This window comes from Echiichthys vipera (genome assembly GCF_963691815.1).
Source record: "Echiichthys vipera genome assembly, chromosome: 8".
Classification (NCBI taxonomy): domain Eukaryota; kingdom Metazoa; phylum Chordata; class Actinopteri; order Perciformes; family Trachinidae; genus Echiichthys; species Echiichthys vipera.
The window spans coordinates 30,860,431-30,880,829 of record NC_139833.1 but is presented as its reverse complement, the minus strand read 5'-3'; the positions used below and the strand labels follow the sequence as shown (position 1 = coordinate 30,880,829).

The 20,399-nt window shown below is 42.2% G+C and overlaps 1 protein-coding gene across 3 annotated transcripts in view; it reads right to left on the bottom strand.

The window, feature by feature from the left end:
* The window catches only part of vps13b (vacuolar protein sorting 13 homolog B), a 387,717-nt gene that overhangs the window by 70,645 nt on the left and 296,673 nt on the right, over positions 1-20,399 (bottom strand). For all 3 annotated transcript variants that reach the window (XM_083918688.1, XM_083918687.1, XM_083918689.1), the window contains exons 39-45: positions 20,141-20,343; positions 18,637-18,853; positions 15,364-15,548; positions 4,816-5,012; positions 2,936-3,117; positions 1,791-2,011; positions 1,548-1,679 (exon numbers count right to left, since the gene is read on the bottom strand). In XM_083918688.1, coding sequence (XP_083774814.1) covers positions 1,548-1,679; positions 1,791-2,011; positions 2,936-3,117; positions 4,816-5,012; positions 15,364-15,548; positions 18,637-18,853; positions 20,141-20,343 — 1,337 coding nt within the window. The remainder of the gene's footprint in view (positions 1-1,547; positions 1,680-1,790; positions 2,012-2,935; positions 3,118-4,815; positions 5,013-15,363; positions 15,549-18,636; positions 18,854-20,140; positions 20,344-20,399) is intronic.

Here is a 20,399-nt window from a genome sequence, read left to right as displayed (position 1 = left end):
GGACGGACGAATCGAAGTTTGAGGTGTTTGGATCACACAGAAGAACATTGTGAGACGCAGAACAACTGAAAAGATGCTGGAAGAGTGCCTGACGCCATCTGTCAAGCATGGTGGAGGTAACGTGATGGTCTGGGGTTGCTTTGGTGTTGGTAAGGTGGGAGATTTGTTCAGGGTTAAAGGGATTCTGAATAAGGAAGGCTATCACTCCATTTTGCAACGCCATGCCATACCCTGTGGACAGCGCTTGATTGGAGCCAATTTCATCAGGACAATGACCCAAAGCACACCTCCAAGTTGTGCAAGAACTATTTAGAGAAGAAGCAGGCAGCTGGTATTCTATCTGTAATGGAGTGGCCAGCGCAGTCACCAGATCTAAACCCCATTGAGCTGTTGTGGGAGCAGCTTGACCGTATGGTACGCAAGAAGTGCCCATCCAGCCAATCCAACTTGTGGGAGGGGCTTCTAGAAGCATGGGGTGAAATTTCTCCTGATTACCTCAACAAATTAACAGCTAGAATGCCCAAGGTCTGCAATGCTGTAATTGCTGCAAATGGAGGATTCTTTGACGAAAGCAAAGTTTGAAGGAAAAAAAATATTATTTCAAATAAAAATCATTATTTCTAACCTTGTCACTGTCTTGACTTTTCTATTCATTTTACAACTCATGGTGGTAAATAAGTGTGACTTTTCATGGAAAACACAAAATTTTCTGGGTGACCCCAAACTTTTGAACGGTAGTGTACACCCCTAAGAATATGATGCCAGCAGCGAGTGGAAATAGTTGGGCCAGGGTCTGCTGCGCCTGCATCCCCTCTTCTTTGAACAACACTCTGGAAGCGTTTGGGAACTGAGGAGACCCGTTTCTGTCATTGTGAAAGGGGAATGTTTTCCACTTCTTGCTTGATGAAGGATTTCAGCTGCTCAACAGTTGATGCTCTCCTGTTGTACTTTACGTTTCATAATGCAACAAACATTTTCAATGAGTAACACGTCTGTTAAAAGTCGCAAGTTTGTGTTATGGTGCTGACTGTCACCCTTTTTCGAAATGTGTTGCTGGCATGAATATAGGATATAATTTTTAAAGAACAATGTCTCAGTTTTGAAATGTTGTCTTTGTGCTATTTCCAATTAAATATGGGATTTCAATGTTTTGCAAACCACCACATTCTGTTTCTATTGATATTTTACACGGCTCCCATCTTTTCCCAAGCGTCCCAACAACTTTTGGAAACAGTGCTGTAGAAACGTGGAGCCACTAGTGCACATACACTGAGAATGGGCTTGCATTAGTAGGAGTCATCTTGTGTCCAGCAGGAAAACTTTAGAAATAAACACACTTACATATCCATCAATTCTGGAATTTCTAATGAGGTAGAAAGACAATATGCCCTTTTAAAAATTTTAACGTGGTAATTTTACATTTTTTTTGCAACAACATACTGTATAATACACACAATATTGTCCCAAGCAGAATTGTGTATATGTCTTCATACATGCCCGAAGGGAATCTTTATATATAAAATGTCTATACTGTAAAAAACTTTTACCTGTTGCCAGCTGCGCAGGGCAGTGTCCACAGTGTGGATGGCATACTGGCTGATATTGAGGAAAACAGGGTCCACAAACACATTCACATCCAACGTGGTGTTCTGGGTGCAGCAGGTGACTGCAGCCTGGCCCTAAAAAACACATGAAATTAAATTACAAATTAAATTGTTTTCACATTTCTTAACCAATGTTTCAGATCATATGTATCTAGACAGACATACAGCACAATAGTCAAGCTCTACCTGTACAACACAAGGCTGGAGGAGCTGTAGGTGTGTTAGGTTTCTGTACTCTAGCAGCTTGCAGTCTAGCTGGGTGGAAAAGCTGACCTCCTGACACTGACATGGTCCATTGCTCCATTGTCGTAGAAAGACCCTTGGTTCCCTAGAACCAGTCACCATGAACTCCTGTTCCTGAGGTAACTTCCTGTCTGGCAGGAATGGACGAAGTTGTCGAGATGGAACTGGGGGAGTGAGACACAGATTCCTTATTACAAGACTGGACTGTAAGACATATTTGATCAAAATATGGCCTAAATATCAAAATATGTAATGCTAATCTTTTTTAGAATAAAAAGAAATAACCTGCCACCTGAGAAAAACACATATGAAATAAATAATCAGAATCAGAAATACTTTAATAATCCAATGGGGAAATTATTTTTGTTACAAAACTCCAGATATACAAACAACAAATATTATACAGACTAAACATCTATTAGAAAAAACTCAAATTAATTTTTTTAAATAGTTTCAAAAACAAAAGGAATGCATGTATGCATTGCTGTAGGTGTCACACAATATTGTAAAGCACTTTGAGTTACATATTTTGAATAAAAAGTGCATTATAAATAAAGTTTATTGTTATTATTAGTTAAAGTGAATGGCCATTGGCATGGTAGTTGCCGCTACCATGATCCACCAAAAAAACCTGTTAAGAAGAAGACTTTTTCCCCCAGCAATAAAAAAAAAAAACTAGGCTTCAGTCCCTCCGATTAAGCCAAATACTCTTCAGCTCAGCTCCTTACAACTGACTCATGGACATAATGGGACATAATAGGACATGATGTCCAATATGGACATAATAATACACATTCTGTATTAACCATGCATTCTCATGCCTCAGATCTGATACTGTACATACATATCTATATGCAAACTCACCTAGACCGATCCCTGCCGTTAACCTGTTTTAAGTTATATGATCCATACTAGTAACCTAACTTTGGCATATTTTTGATTTGCATCTTATTTTTATCTTAGACTTATATATATGCACTCTGAGTACTTTGTATTGTAACTGCTCACTCCTATTTCCTTTTGGACAAACAAAGTTTTATCCTTTCTTATCTCCAAACTCAGAAGACTCTTTGCGATCTGGATCTTACCTGTGCCCAGCTGTTCTAGATGGTGGCAGAGGTGAATGTCCAGCTGTGCCAGTTGAAGGGACACACCGAAGGAGGGGACAAACCAGGGTGCAAAGCAGGAATCCACACGGGTGCAGGCTGCCAATGCAATCGGAGATACCAACTGATCACAGGGCAGCTGGGACCCACACTCACTATCCGAACTGGAGGTGAAGAGGAGAACAGCAGACAGGCACATATGAACACATGAAGTGGCAATTCTGGCTGTGAAAAAAACCACCGAGCACAGAAAACACTAAAAGTCCAATGAAATAAAGAAAAAGTATGAACTGAATGCTCTCTGTTTATATCATAAATATATAATGGAGAAAACATTGTAATATATGACTGCATTTGACAGTTCTAAGGATAGAAAATACCAAACTTTGTTTTGTAATATCAAAAGCATAGGCACAGCTGTGGAATAATGGCCACAAAAATTCTACTCCTAATTAAAATAGTCTGATTCTTATTTGTAGCTGAATGCTTTTGTCTCTTGCCCAGTGAGTTACAAACTGTGTGACATTGTTGTCAGAAATGGCTACAATTATTCAGACAAAAAGGAATAAAAAGAGACAAGAATATGGTGAGGGCCTCCTCGCTGTCCGATGCTGTGAGTTTAGGTACATTATTACTGCCGCAGTTTCCAGGAGAACCTCTCCATAGACATTAATTGCATGTCATGGTTGATGATGTTGAATGGAAGGTAATTGAAGTGAATGACCATTTGCTCTGTAATTTGCTGCTACCATGATCCACCATAAAAACTCCAGCAGGAAACGCTCAAGACCTGAAAAATGCTGGTGCAGCAGAGTGCTCCTTAAAAAGATAAGCATCATATGTTGACAATTTTCATTACTTCCAGTTGGCAGGGCAGCCAAGTTATTTTTCTGGTGGAAACTAAAGTAAGGCAGATGAAACAACGAGTAAGGAAAGGGGAATCAATTTTGATCAAAAAAGACAAATAATTTAAACATAAAGGAAATGTAGTGTTTGGACTATGATTATAATGAAACACAGATGTATATTTTGCTTTACACTGTATCTGGTAGTGTAGATTTTTTTTCTCTGTTTCTTCTCTTACATGTTTTCTTATTCCTCCCTTTCTGCTCCTCTGGAGCTTTCTAAGCCACACAGAATGTGGGCTTGGCAATTCTCTTCCACTAAAAATTCCCTAAATCCTAAGAGGAAGTAAAAAGGGGGTAAAGAGAAAAAAGAGAGAGTAAATTTGGATAAGAAAGGAATTACAAAAAGACAGAAAGAAATGATAAATGGATGAAGCACAGAATATGTAACGGGATGCCGAGTGAGACATGACAGAGGATGATGAAGAGAGGAAGCAGTGGTGAGAAGAAGGGCATAAAAGTATGATCTTTGAGGTGTTGCAGTGCTTGGCAGGCCTAGACCACCCTATCCCATCCCAACCCTACTCAACCCAGTCCAATCCAGACCAGGCCTAAGAACTTATGAGCCAACCCAAAGGGGGCTTTACTCTTCTTGCTTCCCATGAGCTTCCCCTCGATTAGATACACTCAAGGTAAGCAGGAAGGAATCCGGATGGGCCCTGACAGGCACTTGGTGTGCTGGGAAATCTCATTAGGCCGATCTGAACGCCTTCCAAGCCCGCTCCCTGCTCCTGCACACCAGATGTGGGGCGAGGGACACATTGCTAGCTCTTTGTGCTCGAGCGGGCTGGGTGCGCTCTATCTGCTTTCCTTCGCACTAGACGGCACACACACTGTAGATCCACACACATATCTGTGTGTAGGCATACACAAAGCTTGGGTATACGGGCATGCAGTATATACAGAAATCTACAAGCACCAAAAAACAGTCCAAGATAAACATAGATTTTCCCCCACCTCTGCTCATCTCCTCCCTCTCCATTATTATTGAGTACTATCCTCCACAGGTCTGATGCCACTAGCTCCTTCTGCTGGTCGGTGAGGCTGAGGCTGGGCAGCTGCAGCTGGCAGGCACTGCTCTCTGAGAGGCTGAACTCCCGGTATGGAACAAAGGCCTGCTGGAGCTCATCCCAGTACTCGAGGATGCATGGTACCTGGAAGGAAAAACACAGTAAAGACTTACATATGTAGCCCCAAAATAAGTATTTTAATTAGGTTTTTATGCTTCCTCTGTATTAGGCGTAGCAGCATTACATAGTAATTATAGTGGTGTCCTTGAACTCAGATTTAAGCTCCCTTAAGGAAATACCCTGCCTAGACTGACTCTCTGTGGCTGATTTCTTCTTTGAAGACAATATAAGACCTGACACAACATAATGAATCACAAACAATATTTTTATGAAAAGTATAAAGCTGAAATGATAAAGACCGTGTGGTATTCTTACAACTATTTTTGCTTTTGTTGAGCAAACACAATAGGAATGGACAATATCAAAGAGGATAACATGTCGTTAGACACCCCTGTACTCATGGGATCCTTGTTAAATACCTGTGGCTCAAACAAACCCTGTCGTCCCTTATACAATTTAGAGTGTTTGTAAACAGGGTACACACCTCTGTTTACCAGTCAATAATGGCTAAATTCCAGTATTTACTTGTATGAAATCATTTGAACACAAAAGCCCATTGCAATAATTCATTCCATCCTTCCTATTTTCCATAGAGCCAACTGATGACAACCAGTGAACAACTAAAATAAAAATGATCACAGATCTTTATTTTCTCTCTTGGAGCTTGGAGGAAATGTTTTGAAATGGCTTTCTTGTAGTCATGATGCGCAATGTTCCCTGCTTCTCTCTAGTTTGCATAATTCTGCTGAAACACTGTTTGTTGCTGGTGAATATATCTGAATCAGCAAAATGCCTGATGTCTATCTACCTTTATTTAGTGAAAAAAACAGTGATCAAAATGAGAGAACAGTGTTCACTGTGTCAGAAGAGAAGATTTCAACAATGTTTTCTTCTGTAGGATTCAAAAATGAACAAGAAGTGTAGAGGCCACAGCTTTGAATGACTTCAGCACATCTGCACCCACAGGACATCACTAGTTTCTCACACTGCTCTGCTTTGATCTTGGTCCATTCTGACTTAGGCTCTTCCACAGTTCACTAACTGGAGTGGGTTTCTTACACATTACATAGTCACCAAGGATTTTCCAGAGATTCTCTATGGGGTTTAGATCTGGACTCTGTTCTGGCCTTTTCATTTTTTCAGTATTCTCAGCTTCAAGGAACTGCTTCACCTGTTTTAGACGAGTGACAGGGGACATTGTCGCTGATTGCAGCTGATTGGGAAACAGTAACAGTGAAGGTATTGCATGTTGCTGAAGGAGGTTCACATAAACATTTGCATCCACCCTGCCATGTAGCTGTACAAGAGGCCCAACTCCTCCTGCAGAAAACATCCCCCAAACCATGACACTTCCTCCTCAAGATGTAACTGACTTCTTTACACACTTTGGGTTCAGTCTTTCCCCAGTGCTACGCCCAACATAATGTTTCCATCAGACCCAAATAAACCGAACGTCCTCTCATCACTGAAGTCACTCTGGCCCAGTTCTCCTCTGTCCACACAACATGCTACTCAGCAAAGACAAGTCTTTTTTAAGACAAGGGGAATCCCTGCCCCGGAGAAGGATTGAGCAAGTGATTTCTATGGTGTCTGTATTACAACCTTGAATTGTACCAATCTTTAATTTCTCATCTAGTCAGGAAAAATGACAACACTTTAACCGCAGACCACCAAGATGATAACTCGTCTCCATAACAACACTGCGTGACCACAGCATAACTCAAAACGGGGAAACTGTATGCTACAATACCAATAAGACCCAATGGCATTGAAGTCCTTGAGTGGTTTCTCACACTGAATAACAATCAGTTTATGAGAGGGTTCACACGTTATGTGGTGACTGGTAGTGCTCAATTCATTACTCTCATAGTTTGCCAAAATTAGAATTAATGTGTCTGGTGCTCCTGTGTAAACTAAACCAGGTTCTCAGGTTCCCTCGACCACCTGCACAACTCAGCCACTGATGGATCAGTGGTGGCAGCGAGCTTTTAGCAGCACAACTGAAGGATGCCAGGCAGTTAGATGCGTGTGTGCGGTGCATATGCGTGAGCGAGTGCATTTGTCTTTGCCCATGTGTCTGTGACGATCAAATTGTTTACCAGAGGTACAGAGCTCCATGGACTCGCCAAACTCATGGAACAACTGTCATCAAGTTGGTGTGTGTGGGTCTGTTAAAAGCTTTGTGTTCACAAAATGTGTGTGTATGTGTGCATTCATATGTGTGGGGCTGTACCGTTATGGAGGAATGCATGAGGTAACTGTAGCTTACATCATGTATGAAATGCCACACAGGTTTTCCTGGAATCAACTTCTTATAATTGTACCTGACAGAGTGGTGCACCCGCAACCCCAACGCTGAGCCACCGGAGCGGAAACTCACTGAATCTCTGCAGAGAGTTCCCAGAACTGCGTTGCTAAAACACAGAGGGTGTTTTTTCTTCACCTGTGATATTCTATACACATGACAGCATACAGAAATGAATATGTGAGGTATATGGTACAGTGGAATACATTTGCATGGTTGAATTTGCGTCATGTTCCCTTTGACTTGTAGCCCTGGCCTTGGAGGAGAGTGGAGATGAAATTGATAACCAGCTCAAAAATGTTGTAGGGCTGATGGAAAAAGAAAAAAACCAAACTGAAATGCATTTTCAGCTATGTGGAGTCTACGTCTGGCAATGGCTTTTGGGAGGAGAAGGCACCTGTGTATATGTCAAATGGATTGTGTATATGTGTCCAAGAGGAAGACTTTGTCTAATTGTACGTGTGAAAGACAATATGCGTGTATACATATGTGTATACACAGGTGTGCGTATGTATGTGAGTGCATGATACAGTCTGGGCAGCGTCAGTTTCCGCTGCCTGATTGTGTGTGTACCTTATCTGATAAACAACATGTAACCCTGAATAGCTGACATTCTCTTGGCTGGAAGGGTCCGATCTGTGATTTCCTAAAGCGCAACACAAAGTAGGCCTTGCAGCCACACCTCAGGGCAAAATATCAGCCAAAGGGTTATCTTAAATGGTATCTTAATTTTTGAGTCAAGGTTCCATCTTGGACGTGGTTCAAATGCCTGGAAAGCTAACTTTTCAAGTAGTTTCAATATTCAAAACAATTTACAAATATATTTGAAACCAGGACTGTTGGCAGCACTGTATACAGATCTGATTTCCATCCCTGTTACCCACCCGCGTTCCTGCCAAACCACAAAATATTCTGCATGAAGTTACTTTTCTGGGACAGATTGACCAATCATGGTCTTTCAAAAGGTTAACTAAAGGTAGGCAAACTAAAGTAAATACACAATATAAAGAAATGATTTCAATTTCCATGATCAACCCAGGCCAGGTGTGATCTCTGCAACTGAAGACTCCCTAAGCTCCCTCTGAGGCTGTGGCTGCTGACATCCACAGACTTGTCTGCCATTACTTTTATTAACAATATCAACAGTGCTATTAGGTCTTCTGTTATTTCACTGATGCTTATATGTCTAAAAATTCCACTGCTAGCTACCTCTTATCAGCCGGCAGACAAATTGAATTGACATCAGCTTGAGCAAATGTTTACTCAGGAGATGTAATGAAAATTGTTCTGAAAGTGACTCCCGCTATGCTGTCTCAGGTGGGCTAATATAGGTTAACATTAATCAGTGTGGAAAATCAGGAATAAGCCCATGCTGAGATCTTCACGCTCAACTTTTTTTTGTTGTTTTTCCTCCATTATGCCAAACTTTTAAAAAGTGGGACTGAAGTTTTGGTGGATGAGGTGTAAAAACTGCAGATCAAATTAACCACATGGACAGTCTTTTATTTTTATAGTGCATTAGCTGTGACTAATGCAGGTCTGGTTGTGCACTGTCCCACTAAAATAATAGTTATCTTGGCTAAAATACACTCTTGCTCTTTCTGGTTCAATGGGCCGCTCTGAAGTGAAATATCCACTGACTCCCCCCAGATTCTAACTCCCTAACAAAGGTTGCATTTTTTCACTAAGGGGAAATAAAGTGTGCATCAATAAAATGGGCCGTGTTTCTCATAATAACAACAATGACAGAAACAACAGATGCAGAAGTGGTTATGGCTGAAGGTTGGTGGTTCATCTCAGGCCACAGAACTTTTATGGTATCGGTCACAGGCTAGCAGGGCCATAATGGCAGCACAGAGCCCTGCTGAGAGATGAAAGACCCTGCTGAGACACTATTCCACAGTGTCATGCACGAAAGCAACAGCAGGGGAGCAGATGGTGCGATGTTTGTCGGAGCCATTTTTGGCAGCTGCCCAAACAGCGAGTGGATGATCAAATTTATACATTTGCATACTGAGAAAAGCTAAGTAGGTGACAACAGAATGTGTTACTTTTGTTTGACTAAAGTTGAGGCTGAACACAAGTTGTTGCTCTCTACTTTAACACACTGTATCTCCTCCTCCTGCTCCCCTGAGCTGGGGTCAGACTGAATCATAGCTCCTGTGTTTCCTCCCTGTTTCTCAGGCTTCAGAACCCCACAGAGAGGCAGAAGGAGGGAAAGACCAGTGAGAGGGATGGGAAAAGAGCAGTAAGGACACCTGCTTATGATTCAGAGATCTGGACCACACGGCAGTGGGAAGGTGAAAATGAGTCACCTTCCTCTCTCCGTCTATCCCTTCATCACTTGGGCCCTCTACAGGCGGGAACCTGTGGATGCTCTGTCAGGGATCTGTCGTTTCTAAGCTCCCCCCAATCACTCTGACATTGTTCCCCTTCTACTGTATGTAAAAACAGTGCAGGCAGCGTTTTGACTTTGAGTAATGGAAGGAGGTTTGAATTCCCCCTCCGAGATACTGGAACCAGTTGGGAAACCACAACTATTTAAATGCAGGAAATCTTGATTTTATAAAATGTTAATATGATCTGCTCTGGGGACAAGGGAGCAGCAAGGCTCAGAGCAAGAACCCCCCCCCCCCCCCCCCGGGGGGGTGGAGACAGGGAGGAGGGGGAGTGTGACAAAAGCAAGGAGAAGAGAGAGAAGAGGAGGAGGAATAGAATGAGGAGATGGAGGAAAATGTGGAGAAAAGCCACTTTTATTTTGGTAACCTCAAGCAATCCTTCCATCCACCTGCTGGTAAACAGCCTCGAATTGGAAAAAAACATTACTGCCGAAACGATAGAGAGGGATGACAAGACCGTTCAATGCTAAATATCATTCTCTCTGTTCACCTTATTTAATTTTCTTCCCCTATGCCTCTCACTTTCCATTTCTCAAAATCTATCAGCCTCCATCTCCGTGTGGCCACATGGTAATTTTAGAGGCCTGAGAAATTATGACTGCCTTCTTTCTCTTTCCTGCTCTCTCTCCCTCTCTCTCTCTCTACACAGTCTAGATGTAAAGTAAATGAAATTCCTTTGGAACTGAAACTGAGCCATTAGTGTTTTTTGGATTTTTATGGCTGCATTTCCTTTCTCTGTCGCTGAACTTAGGAGAGGAATAAAAAAAAATAATTAATAAAGACTTGTAAAAGTTTTGTAGCTAGGAAACAATAATTAGTGTCTGCCAGAGGAAATCAATTAAATCAGGGACGACTCTGGCTGTTGACCAAGTTAAAACACACGCGCACACACACACACACACACACACACACACACACACACACACACACACACACACACACACACACACACACACACACACACACACACACACACACACACACACACACACACACACAAACACACACACACACTCACACACTCACACACTCACACACTCACACACACACACACCCTTGCCTCTCACACAACTGGCTTACTGCTCTGTGCTTTGTTTGGACAAAAAACGAGGTGAGAAGGCCCGGATTACATATCATTAAACTGATCCAATGTCTCATAATTACTTTACAATCACTCCTTTCAAAAAGTCCATAATACAGGATACTGTTTTTAGCAGTGTTAACAAAATGCATCACAGTAGCTTTCAACAATGAATTTAAACCAGTTTAGCAACTACGCTTTGTAAATGATGTTTCTCATTACCAACAATACTTTTGTTAACATTCTCACTGCCATAGCTGTTCAAGTGTCCTGTTACAGACGTGTCTGCTGCAGGGCCTGGCCACAGCATTTACATGGCTGTCACAGAAACACAAGCAGCACAATTAGGAGACTCACTCCTGTACAGTGTTTTCTATGAGTGCACATGCATTTCTCTGGGTCTGCAACTCTTTACACCAGGGGTCTTCAACATTTCTTAGGCCAAGGACTCCTTAGCTGAAAGAGAGATGGAGCAGGGAACCCCTTCTACGTACGTAATTAAGTTGCAGTTTACACTGGGCCAACAATAACATACAGAGAACAGAGTACTTTATATGGTGAATCCTAGAACGCTATTTAAAGTTGTACTCCATTAGAATTGAGATATCTTGTTTCTAGCGGCCTCTGTGGCAGTAAGATGTAACTTCTGTTGAGCCTGTTCTTTCAGAGCCTCCATCTTGTCACGTTCATGCTCACTATGTGTGTTGACTATTTATTTATCTTGCTCTTTTGTAAACTTTATTGACACACATTCACGTCTGTCCCCAATATTTTCCCCTCGTAAATCCACAGGCACACACGCACGCACGCACGCACGCACGCACGCACGCACGCACACACACACACACACACACACACACACACACACACACACACACACACACACACACACACACACACACACACACACACACACACACACACACACACACACACACACACACACACACACACACACACACACACACACACACACACACACACACACACACACACACACACACACACACACACCTATAACACTTTACTACAAGCCTGACTTTGAGGTAGTTGAGGTTCCTGATTTCCGATTACAAGTGAACGCAGCATAACATTAGTGACGATCTGGGCCGACAGACCATCCACTGTCAGCAGAGTCACTAACATGGCGGCGTATTTACATCAAGAGCAGGAATGTCTCCACAGACAGAGATATTGTAATAATCAGCAAAGAGGCAACAAGTGCTTTCATTAGTGGGTCACATGATTAATCATCATTGTTTTAACTCACTCTGTGATGGATAGGAACTTAAAAGACAATTAAATAGATGAAAATCTTACGGAGTACAACTTTAAATAATCACTATTGACAAATGAATATACTGTATTTATAAATCATGTTTTAATGTTAAACATACATGTGGAAGGCACAGTGAATCCTTGAGCTTGATAATGGATGGCTCACAGCAAGGTTTTGTAGATTAAATGTTTATTGTTGTTTTTGATTGAATTGAAAAATGTATCTTTGCGTATAATATGTTGGGTTCATGTACATATCCAGACATATTTTTAACTTTGGAAAAAAAAACCTTTCAAACAATAATTAGCGCCCCCCTTGTAGAAAGTCTGAGGACCCCCTGTTGAAGAGTTCTGGTTATCTGTCAGTATGAATGGCTCCCTTTTAAATACTTAGCATCTATTGCTTTACTCTACAGACAGATTATCTCACCCCCCTGCCTCTCATCCCTACATGAAGTTCTTTTAGTAACAGTCAGAGCTCTGTGGAACCTTCTCTTTTCACCACTTCCCTCGTCACCTGATTCCTTTTAACAGAAGAGACAGGACCATGCCAGATGACATGAGGAGTGGAGCAGAAGATGTGGAAACCACATGTTCATCAACTGCTGGTTCCACATCTTCTGCTGTGTAAAACACACTCTGACGAATATGTCCATAGTCACAGGCATCCATGAACAAACATAGATAAAACTACAGATGCAGGAATCAGTGCAAGCACCCAACTATCTCCCCCCTGACATTTTACACACCACTGTCCAAATGTCTGACACATTATAAATAGTATATGTTTGAATCATGTGAATATGACATGCTGGAATATGTCGTCCAGCTTGTTGCGTCTCCTGGCGGGACTTCATCTGCAACTCGTTTCATCGGCTGGTGAAGAATCATCTCTCTCCACTGGACTAGAGAAAGTGTGTATTTTCACACAGAGGCAGAACACACAACCTCCATCTGTGATCATCTATCACTGCCCTTCTTGACCCTCCTCTCACTCCATCTCTGTTCATCCCTCTCTCTTTCCACTCCTCCTTCCTGTCAATCTGCTCCCATTAACCAACCTCTCTCTATTCCAACTTGGTCTATCACGGCCCTTTCCTCTTACACCCCCTCCTCCACGCACATCAGCTCCCTCCGTTCTCTACTGTAACTCAATATGTGGTCAATCAGCTAGAGGCTTTGGAGTTTTGCTCATTACAGACTTTACAGCTGTGGGGCCTCGATGGGAAGCCAGACATCTGCAGCACCTTCCAATATCTTTTCTCTTGTGGACCGACATAAACAGACAGAAGAAAACATCTGCAGTGTAGGTGAAATGATTGTGGGAGTCCAGGAAAGAATCTGAGAGATAAAGGGAGGATATGGGGAGATGAGAAACTTCTGCTGCAGATGGAGTAAAGAAGCAGAAAGGAAAGGAAGAGAGAAGGTAACGTAACCCCAAGGCTTAAAAAATATAATTAAAAAGACGTATGGAATGGAATAAAACTCCCTACCGTCATTCATTCCAGGATAATATAGTAACATGTGATTACACCATTAATTTGTGACGAATACGATATATCATTAGCAATGGGTCAAGTTTAAGAAAATAACAAAACTTAATTTTAGTGAATTCAATATTTTAGAGGTAATACCACTTGTGAAATATTTATTGTTTTAAAGATTTTTTTTGCCTTCACTTCACAGTACAGCTTAAGATCATCAGGAAAGGGGGGAGAGAGAGAGCGAGAGAGAGAGAGGGGACGACATCCAGCAAAGAGTGTCGGGTCAGAGTGGAACCCTGGCCGTTGAAACACAACCCGGACTGTGTATGGTGCGTATGCTCTAGCAGTTAGTGATTGGAGCTAGATCTCATGGCTCTGTTGCTTTCTGAGAGCCGTTCAAAAGTCTAGCTCATGGTTCTGTTTTTAGTACTTTTTTTGAGGGGGCAGTAATTATTATTCATCTGTTATCAGGCATTGTGCATGCACATCGGTCTGTCACACATGTTGGATAAAAGTGTCATTAAAAAAACGTTAGGTGTGTTCTCAGTGTGGTGGTCTGTGCATCCTGCTGCTGTCACTGTCACTGAAGGCTCCGATCCCTTGGTTCATACCAAAGAGCCGTTCAAAAGAACCGTTTGTTTGTTATCGTCTTACCAGTACTATCAGTTGAGCAACCATGCAACATTTATGAGGTATTTTACCAGTTATTGCAATAATGTAATGTAAGAGCCATATGTGTGAATTTATTACATCATCTTATTTCATTCGATTTTTTTAACCATACTGTTTCACAGTTACATCAGTTGCAAGAGAGCTTCTTCTCAGCTTCTGCTTCTCTGTAACATTTTAAAACATAGAATTGAATCTGAAACCACAAAAACAACAAAAATTAAAATAATACAAGCTGTGAAATTTTATATAAGCAGTAAAGGACAGAAACAATCGATTGGTTCAGGAACATGCCTGGGTTAGGCTTAACTAACAGGACGACAAAAACTTGTTTTACATATTGTATTATCAGAAATTCCATTCCTAATTGTATGGTCAATAAATAAGACACAGAGTGACTGTAGCTATAACAGTGTCAGGGGATTTGACCTTAAAATAGCATATTTCTGCTCCAGGAAAAAAGAAAAATTACAGAGGAGGATGCGAAAATAAGTTTTTTGGGAGCCGGCTTGCCTCCCAGAATGATAAGCTGGAAAGTGAGGTGGGGGATAGAAAGGCGGAGGATGAGTGATAGGAGGAAAAGTGGGATGTTCTGTCCCCCACTGAGGCCCTGTAGACTCAGTAGCTGCTACAGCCTGCCAAATTATAACCTCATCTGGAGTTGGAGACACCTGGCTGTTCACACCAGAGCCTGCAAGATGACTTCCACAGCTGTCTGACCATGTATTACATGTTTGGAGGGACAGCAGGGGTCTCTGTCATTCAATAACACCTAGAGTATGGAAGTTCTCATGACTCATGTCATGGGAATTAGAATGCCGGCAGCCCAACTCTAAGACAGTTTATTTCTCTTTCAAGGCAGGTGATATTAAACAGGGAGCAGTGAGAGAGGTGTGTGGATTCTTTCCTCTGTTTATGCCTCTTTTACCTTTTTTTTATTATAATAGAAGCACTCTCATAGGCCACAACACATCCTGATGATAAGTGAAGAAGCAAACATTTGGTTGCTTAACACATTACCCAGTCCTTTCTTCCTTGGCGTTTCCATATTTATTCACAATATTCTGTGTGTTCATGAGATGGAGGAGAATAAAGAGAAGAGAGAACACATGTAGTGTGTTTGGTATGTCTTAAGAGTATAACATGTCATGGTCCCTACCTGCAGGGCGTCCCCCAGGTCTGCAGTGCTGATCTCAGGGTCCTCTGTGGTGTTGAAAGGGACAGGAGTTATCCTGACGAAGGTAAGGACGCGGGGTTCAGAGTACCTCCACAGCATCACCCCCGGGCTATCCTCTGTCTCGCTGTAGAACACCACCTCATGAGGTCCTGGCAGTCTCTGGGAAGCTGCCAGAAAAGAAGAATTAACAAAAATATTGGAATTACTTCACTTTAATCTGTCAATGATCTAACAGCTAGGCTTAGGCTGTGCTTTACAGAAACACATAAAATAAGAGGGAAAACATATGGTGTGGGGCTAGGAGAATAAGAAAATGAGGTGAGGAGAGATAGCTGAAAGGAAACAGAGAAAAGAGGGAAAAAAGATAAAGCATGTTGATTGTCAGATAAAAGATGATGTGACAGAAAGCAGAGGAGAAACTGGAAGAGTCCATGGATTTTATTTTTTAAGATACAGTAGATTACTAGTTTACTGCACTACACTCACTGCGCTCATCATAAAAACCAACTACTACACAAGATTTCTGAACAAAAGCCTTTTTAAAGCTTAACTGACCTCCTTGAACATCTGCAGATGCTTGAGAGAAAAAAGAAACAGGTTGAAAAAATGTGATGAAGATTCTGATATGTTCTAATGTGGGCTGCCTTACTGTGTATCACTTTTCACATTATGAAATTCACAGAATGTGGCAAAAACAACAAAAAAAACAAACAAACAACAACCTTACTTTGACAAGCATTCATCGTTGGTTTCTGTGATGTGATTTCTACTATGGAATCCGTACCCTCCAAAACAACAATATCTCCTCCTAAAAGAGTACTGTCGATGTTTCCACGCTTTCAGAATGTTTATATGCGTAAAAAGCCGTATATAAACAAAGTGGCTGGGTAAACATTTTTGCTATTGAGTAAACAGCCATTGATTGAACCATGCCAAGCACCTGCAAAAGCTGGATAACACTGGATCTAAATGTCTGAGTGGTGTTTGACTTAAGTCGTGGCTGCTGTTTGGAATTCAAGTCCTTTGGAAAAATGTTTATTTGAAAAAAACAGTCAAGCAGAGAACTGCTGCTTTGTTTGGCCCCTGGAGGTACAAACACTGAGAGTCTCTTTCCAGAAAACACATTTCAGGGGCAGTGGAATCTGTCTGTGGCAAATGTTTCCCTTTGGACAGAGGTGGACAGGGGATTGTTCTGTAGCATGAAGGGTGGATGAAAGACAAAACATTTCATGAGGTTTTGCTTTCATTCAAGTGAGCTTGAACTCAGGAAAAGTGAGAGACAGGGACAGAGAACCCCTCTGCCCTTCTCTTCATCCATCTTTCATCTCCTCCTCTGTCCATCCATCCCATCTGTCTCTGTGTCAGGTCCCTGGGGGCCACTCGCTGTTCTCTGTACTCAGGGGCCCGGTTTTCTCCACTGTTGACGACATGTTGCAGACAGATTGTGCTCTCTGTTCTAGTTCACTACTGTACGTTCTCCTGCTTCAGCCAGCATATTAAATGCATCAAAGACCAGTGGAACAGTGCAACAAACAAAGACTCAACCACAGCTGACAGAGTGGACGGCTGGTCTACAGCCAGAGAGAAGTTTGATCCTCTGTGTATAATGTAGCTGTGTGTGTGTGTGTGTGTGTGTGTGTGTGTGTGTGTGTGTGTGTGTGTGTGTGTGTGTTTGCGTGTGTGCACGAGGAGGACAGCACACACAAAGCACAAAGAGAGGGAATAAACAGCATTTTACTCAGAGTGGAACCAGGCAGACATGTCCGATGAAACTTCTTTCCCCAGAGGACTTTGATCTGACTTTGATTTAAAGCAATGTGTATCTTAAGTGACATCTCACTTTGGCACAAAGGTTATATGAGTTTATAAATGATGATGGTTGCTGTTCATCCCATGGTTTCAGAGTCCAGTGCTTACCACTGTCCTATCCATTTTGAAAAACCCATCAAGTAGTAGGAAAAATATATGGACAGGTAATATTATTTTACTCTTAATCTTGGGACTTGAGCCTATGACTACTGCTATGAATGCTGGCCGATAAAGCAAACAGTTAGCAATCTTTGGGAGTCTGGGTTGCCACTGAACACCAACTGTACTGAGGTGCTGTTCTGAGAATTGAAAAGTTCTGCAAAGCAATCATGTCACTTGAAATAAGGATTTAGAGCGGGGTCTCCAATCTTTTTTCCTCTGAGAACTAATTTGACAAAATGAAAGTGGCCGAGAGCCACTTGTGTTTAGTTTAGTTTAGTTTAACATTTATTCACATAGCTGATCTCCACCCAAACCCTCACTTCCCTTCATCATCTGTAGTTCACATGCAGTCAGTCTTTTGTACAGCCAGTGTGGTGATCAAAATTAGAGAACAAAGTATTAATTCTTGATATATTCTGAAATACTGTTATTTTGTATTGTTCAGAATTTGATAGAATATCCGCTGTTCCTTTACCACTGCTGAACTAGCATGTTTTTTTCTTTTAAATAACCAAGGCTCTTCAACAAAAACCTTTATTTAGTAAAAATAAAAAACAGTTTCTTCTCTAGGATTAAAACAGGAAGTGTAGAGGCCACAGCTTTCAATGACTTCAGCACATCTGCACCCACAGGACATCACTAGCTTCTCACACTGCTCTGGTTTGATCTTGGTCGATTCTGACTCAGTCTCTTCCACAGTTCACTAACTGGAGTGGGTTTCTTACACATTACTTTGTCACCAAGGATTTTCCACAGGTTCTCTATGGGGTTTAGATCTGGACTTATTTCATTGTTTACAGTATTCTCAGCTTCAAAGAACTGCTCCACCTGTTTTACAGTGGGACAGGGGGCATTGTCGCTGATTGCAGCTGATTGGGAGACAATTGCAGTGGAGAGGCCCAAGGAGGCCCAACTCCTGCTGCAGAAAACATCCCCCAAACTATGACACTTCCTCCTCCAAATATAACGGACTTCTTTACACACTTAGGGTTCAGTTCTTGGAACGCCCAACCTCTCTCTGATTGCTGAGAGGGTCATCCCTTTGGCCTTCAAAAAAACGTGCTAGTACAGCAGTGGTATGGCAATAGCGGATATTCTATCAAATTTTGAACAATAAAAAAAACAGTACTAAATAATATATCAAGTATTGAAAAATTGTCCTCTAATTTAGAATCGGGTTGCAAGCTACTAAAACCTGTAGTAGTCTCACTTTAACTGCATTTAAGACAGTCTAAACTATCAGCCCCTCAACATGAGGTCAGTATGAACTATAAAAACATTCACCTGAGTCCTGGATGTATTGAAAATGCCCTGTACGCAGGTCATCTGAGCTGTGCTCTGTCCGAGGAGAGGGGGAGCCTGGAGAAGGAGGTGGCTGGGTATGGAAGGCCTTGCCCTTGGAACTATCAGTTGAATCTGAACTTTTCTGGAGGTTTAGGTACAACTGTAGGTGCTCCTCCACCAGCTTTAGGCAGCTTAGATGTTCCTGGCCCCAGAAGACCTGTCGAGAGAGCAGAGACGGTGAGGTGGTTGTGAGGGAAAACCAAGTGATGAGTGTGAGATGGGGAATGAGAGGAGAAAGACCAACAAGGATGTCAAGATGTAGGGTATAAGGATTGCAAGAAAAACTGAATAAGAAAACAGACTGTGAAAAAGTTAGACAGTGACACAGACTCACAGCTGATGCATGCATACCTACGTTGATTATACATACAATTATTTAACATTCTTCTCGAAAACAGGAAAAGAAACAGTCAGGGTTACCCTCGTCATCACCCATTCACATCCTTTCTAACAAGTCCAACACAACCTCACATCCTCCTTACTTACCCGCGGCATTCCCCTTCCCATGCTCCATCAAAGCCTGCCTGGGGTTTGGACTAAAGACCAGGAATCTCTGAGTCAAAAACTCTTCACACATGGAGCTGCCTGCCTGCTACTCACTTGCAAGGGTGGGCTATGACTAAACTCTAAAAACAGGAAAATTGGGGGATTTTTTTCCCCAGGTTTTTGGAAAGAGAGCACCAGAAGAAGGGATCGGAATGAATTCCGGTGGTTTTTGAACAGCACTTGATTAAAACACCACAAACGCCAATATTTACAGTGGGAAATGTATGATTGCGTATTAAGTGTTGAGTTACGAGTCATGTTTCTGTTAATGGGCACGCAATAAAAGCATTAAGGGAACCATTGAAAATGGGGGAGGGTCAGGGGGTTCCCCTTGAAGAAGTAAAGTGGAATAATACATTAGTAATAATGCGTTCAGCTAGTCACATTGAAAAGGGACTTTTCAGTGTGGGCATTATGTAACTTCACACAGGAAAAAAAGGCACATATAAGATATAACCCCCCCCCCCCAAAAAAAATAGTCTTATAATATTCCATCACTTAAACAGCAGATGTGACTCAAATCTACAGTGGAATTACAGCATGCTATTCTTACTCTCGTCATTTATGCTGCAAAGAGGACAGAAGCAGAGTTGAAGAGGAAGAGCAGATTCAAGAGGAGTGATGAGCTGTCCCTGTGGGTGTCAGCTTATGAATGCTAGAAGGATTCATTAGGAAAACAAAATACACTCAAGGCGAGGTGATCTCTAAGTGGGCCGCAGCACTGCCTCGTGGTCGGAGCCTTTGTCAAGCCCTTCGGGTTTAAGTGTCCTTGAACAAGACATTCGATTCTAACCAGGTGTAGAGGTGCTGATCTGACCCTGACCTCTAGAGTCTATACCTGTGCTGGTAATAAATCTTACGACTGAGGATGCTGAATTGATGTCACAGGTGTACAAACCTGCAGCAGGCCTCCCTTCAGGTCCAGCAGCAGTTTAGGGGTGACGGGGTCGGGTCCAGGGCTGCCGCTGTGCCGACACCACCGAGCCTCCAGGGAGGTGCTGCAAGAAAACGGCCCCAGCAGGAGACGGCTCCGGTCTTTCAGCCCTGTTCTCACCAACAAATCTTGCAGCTCCAGATGCATAGAGGCAGTCTGAACTGCATCTGGGAAGACAAAAGGAGTAGCAATGAATGGCATGTAGAGCACAGGGTGGAACCAC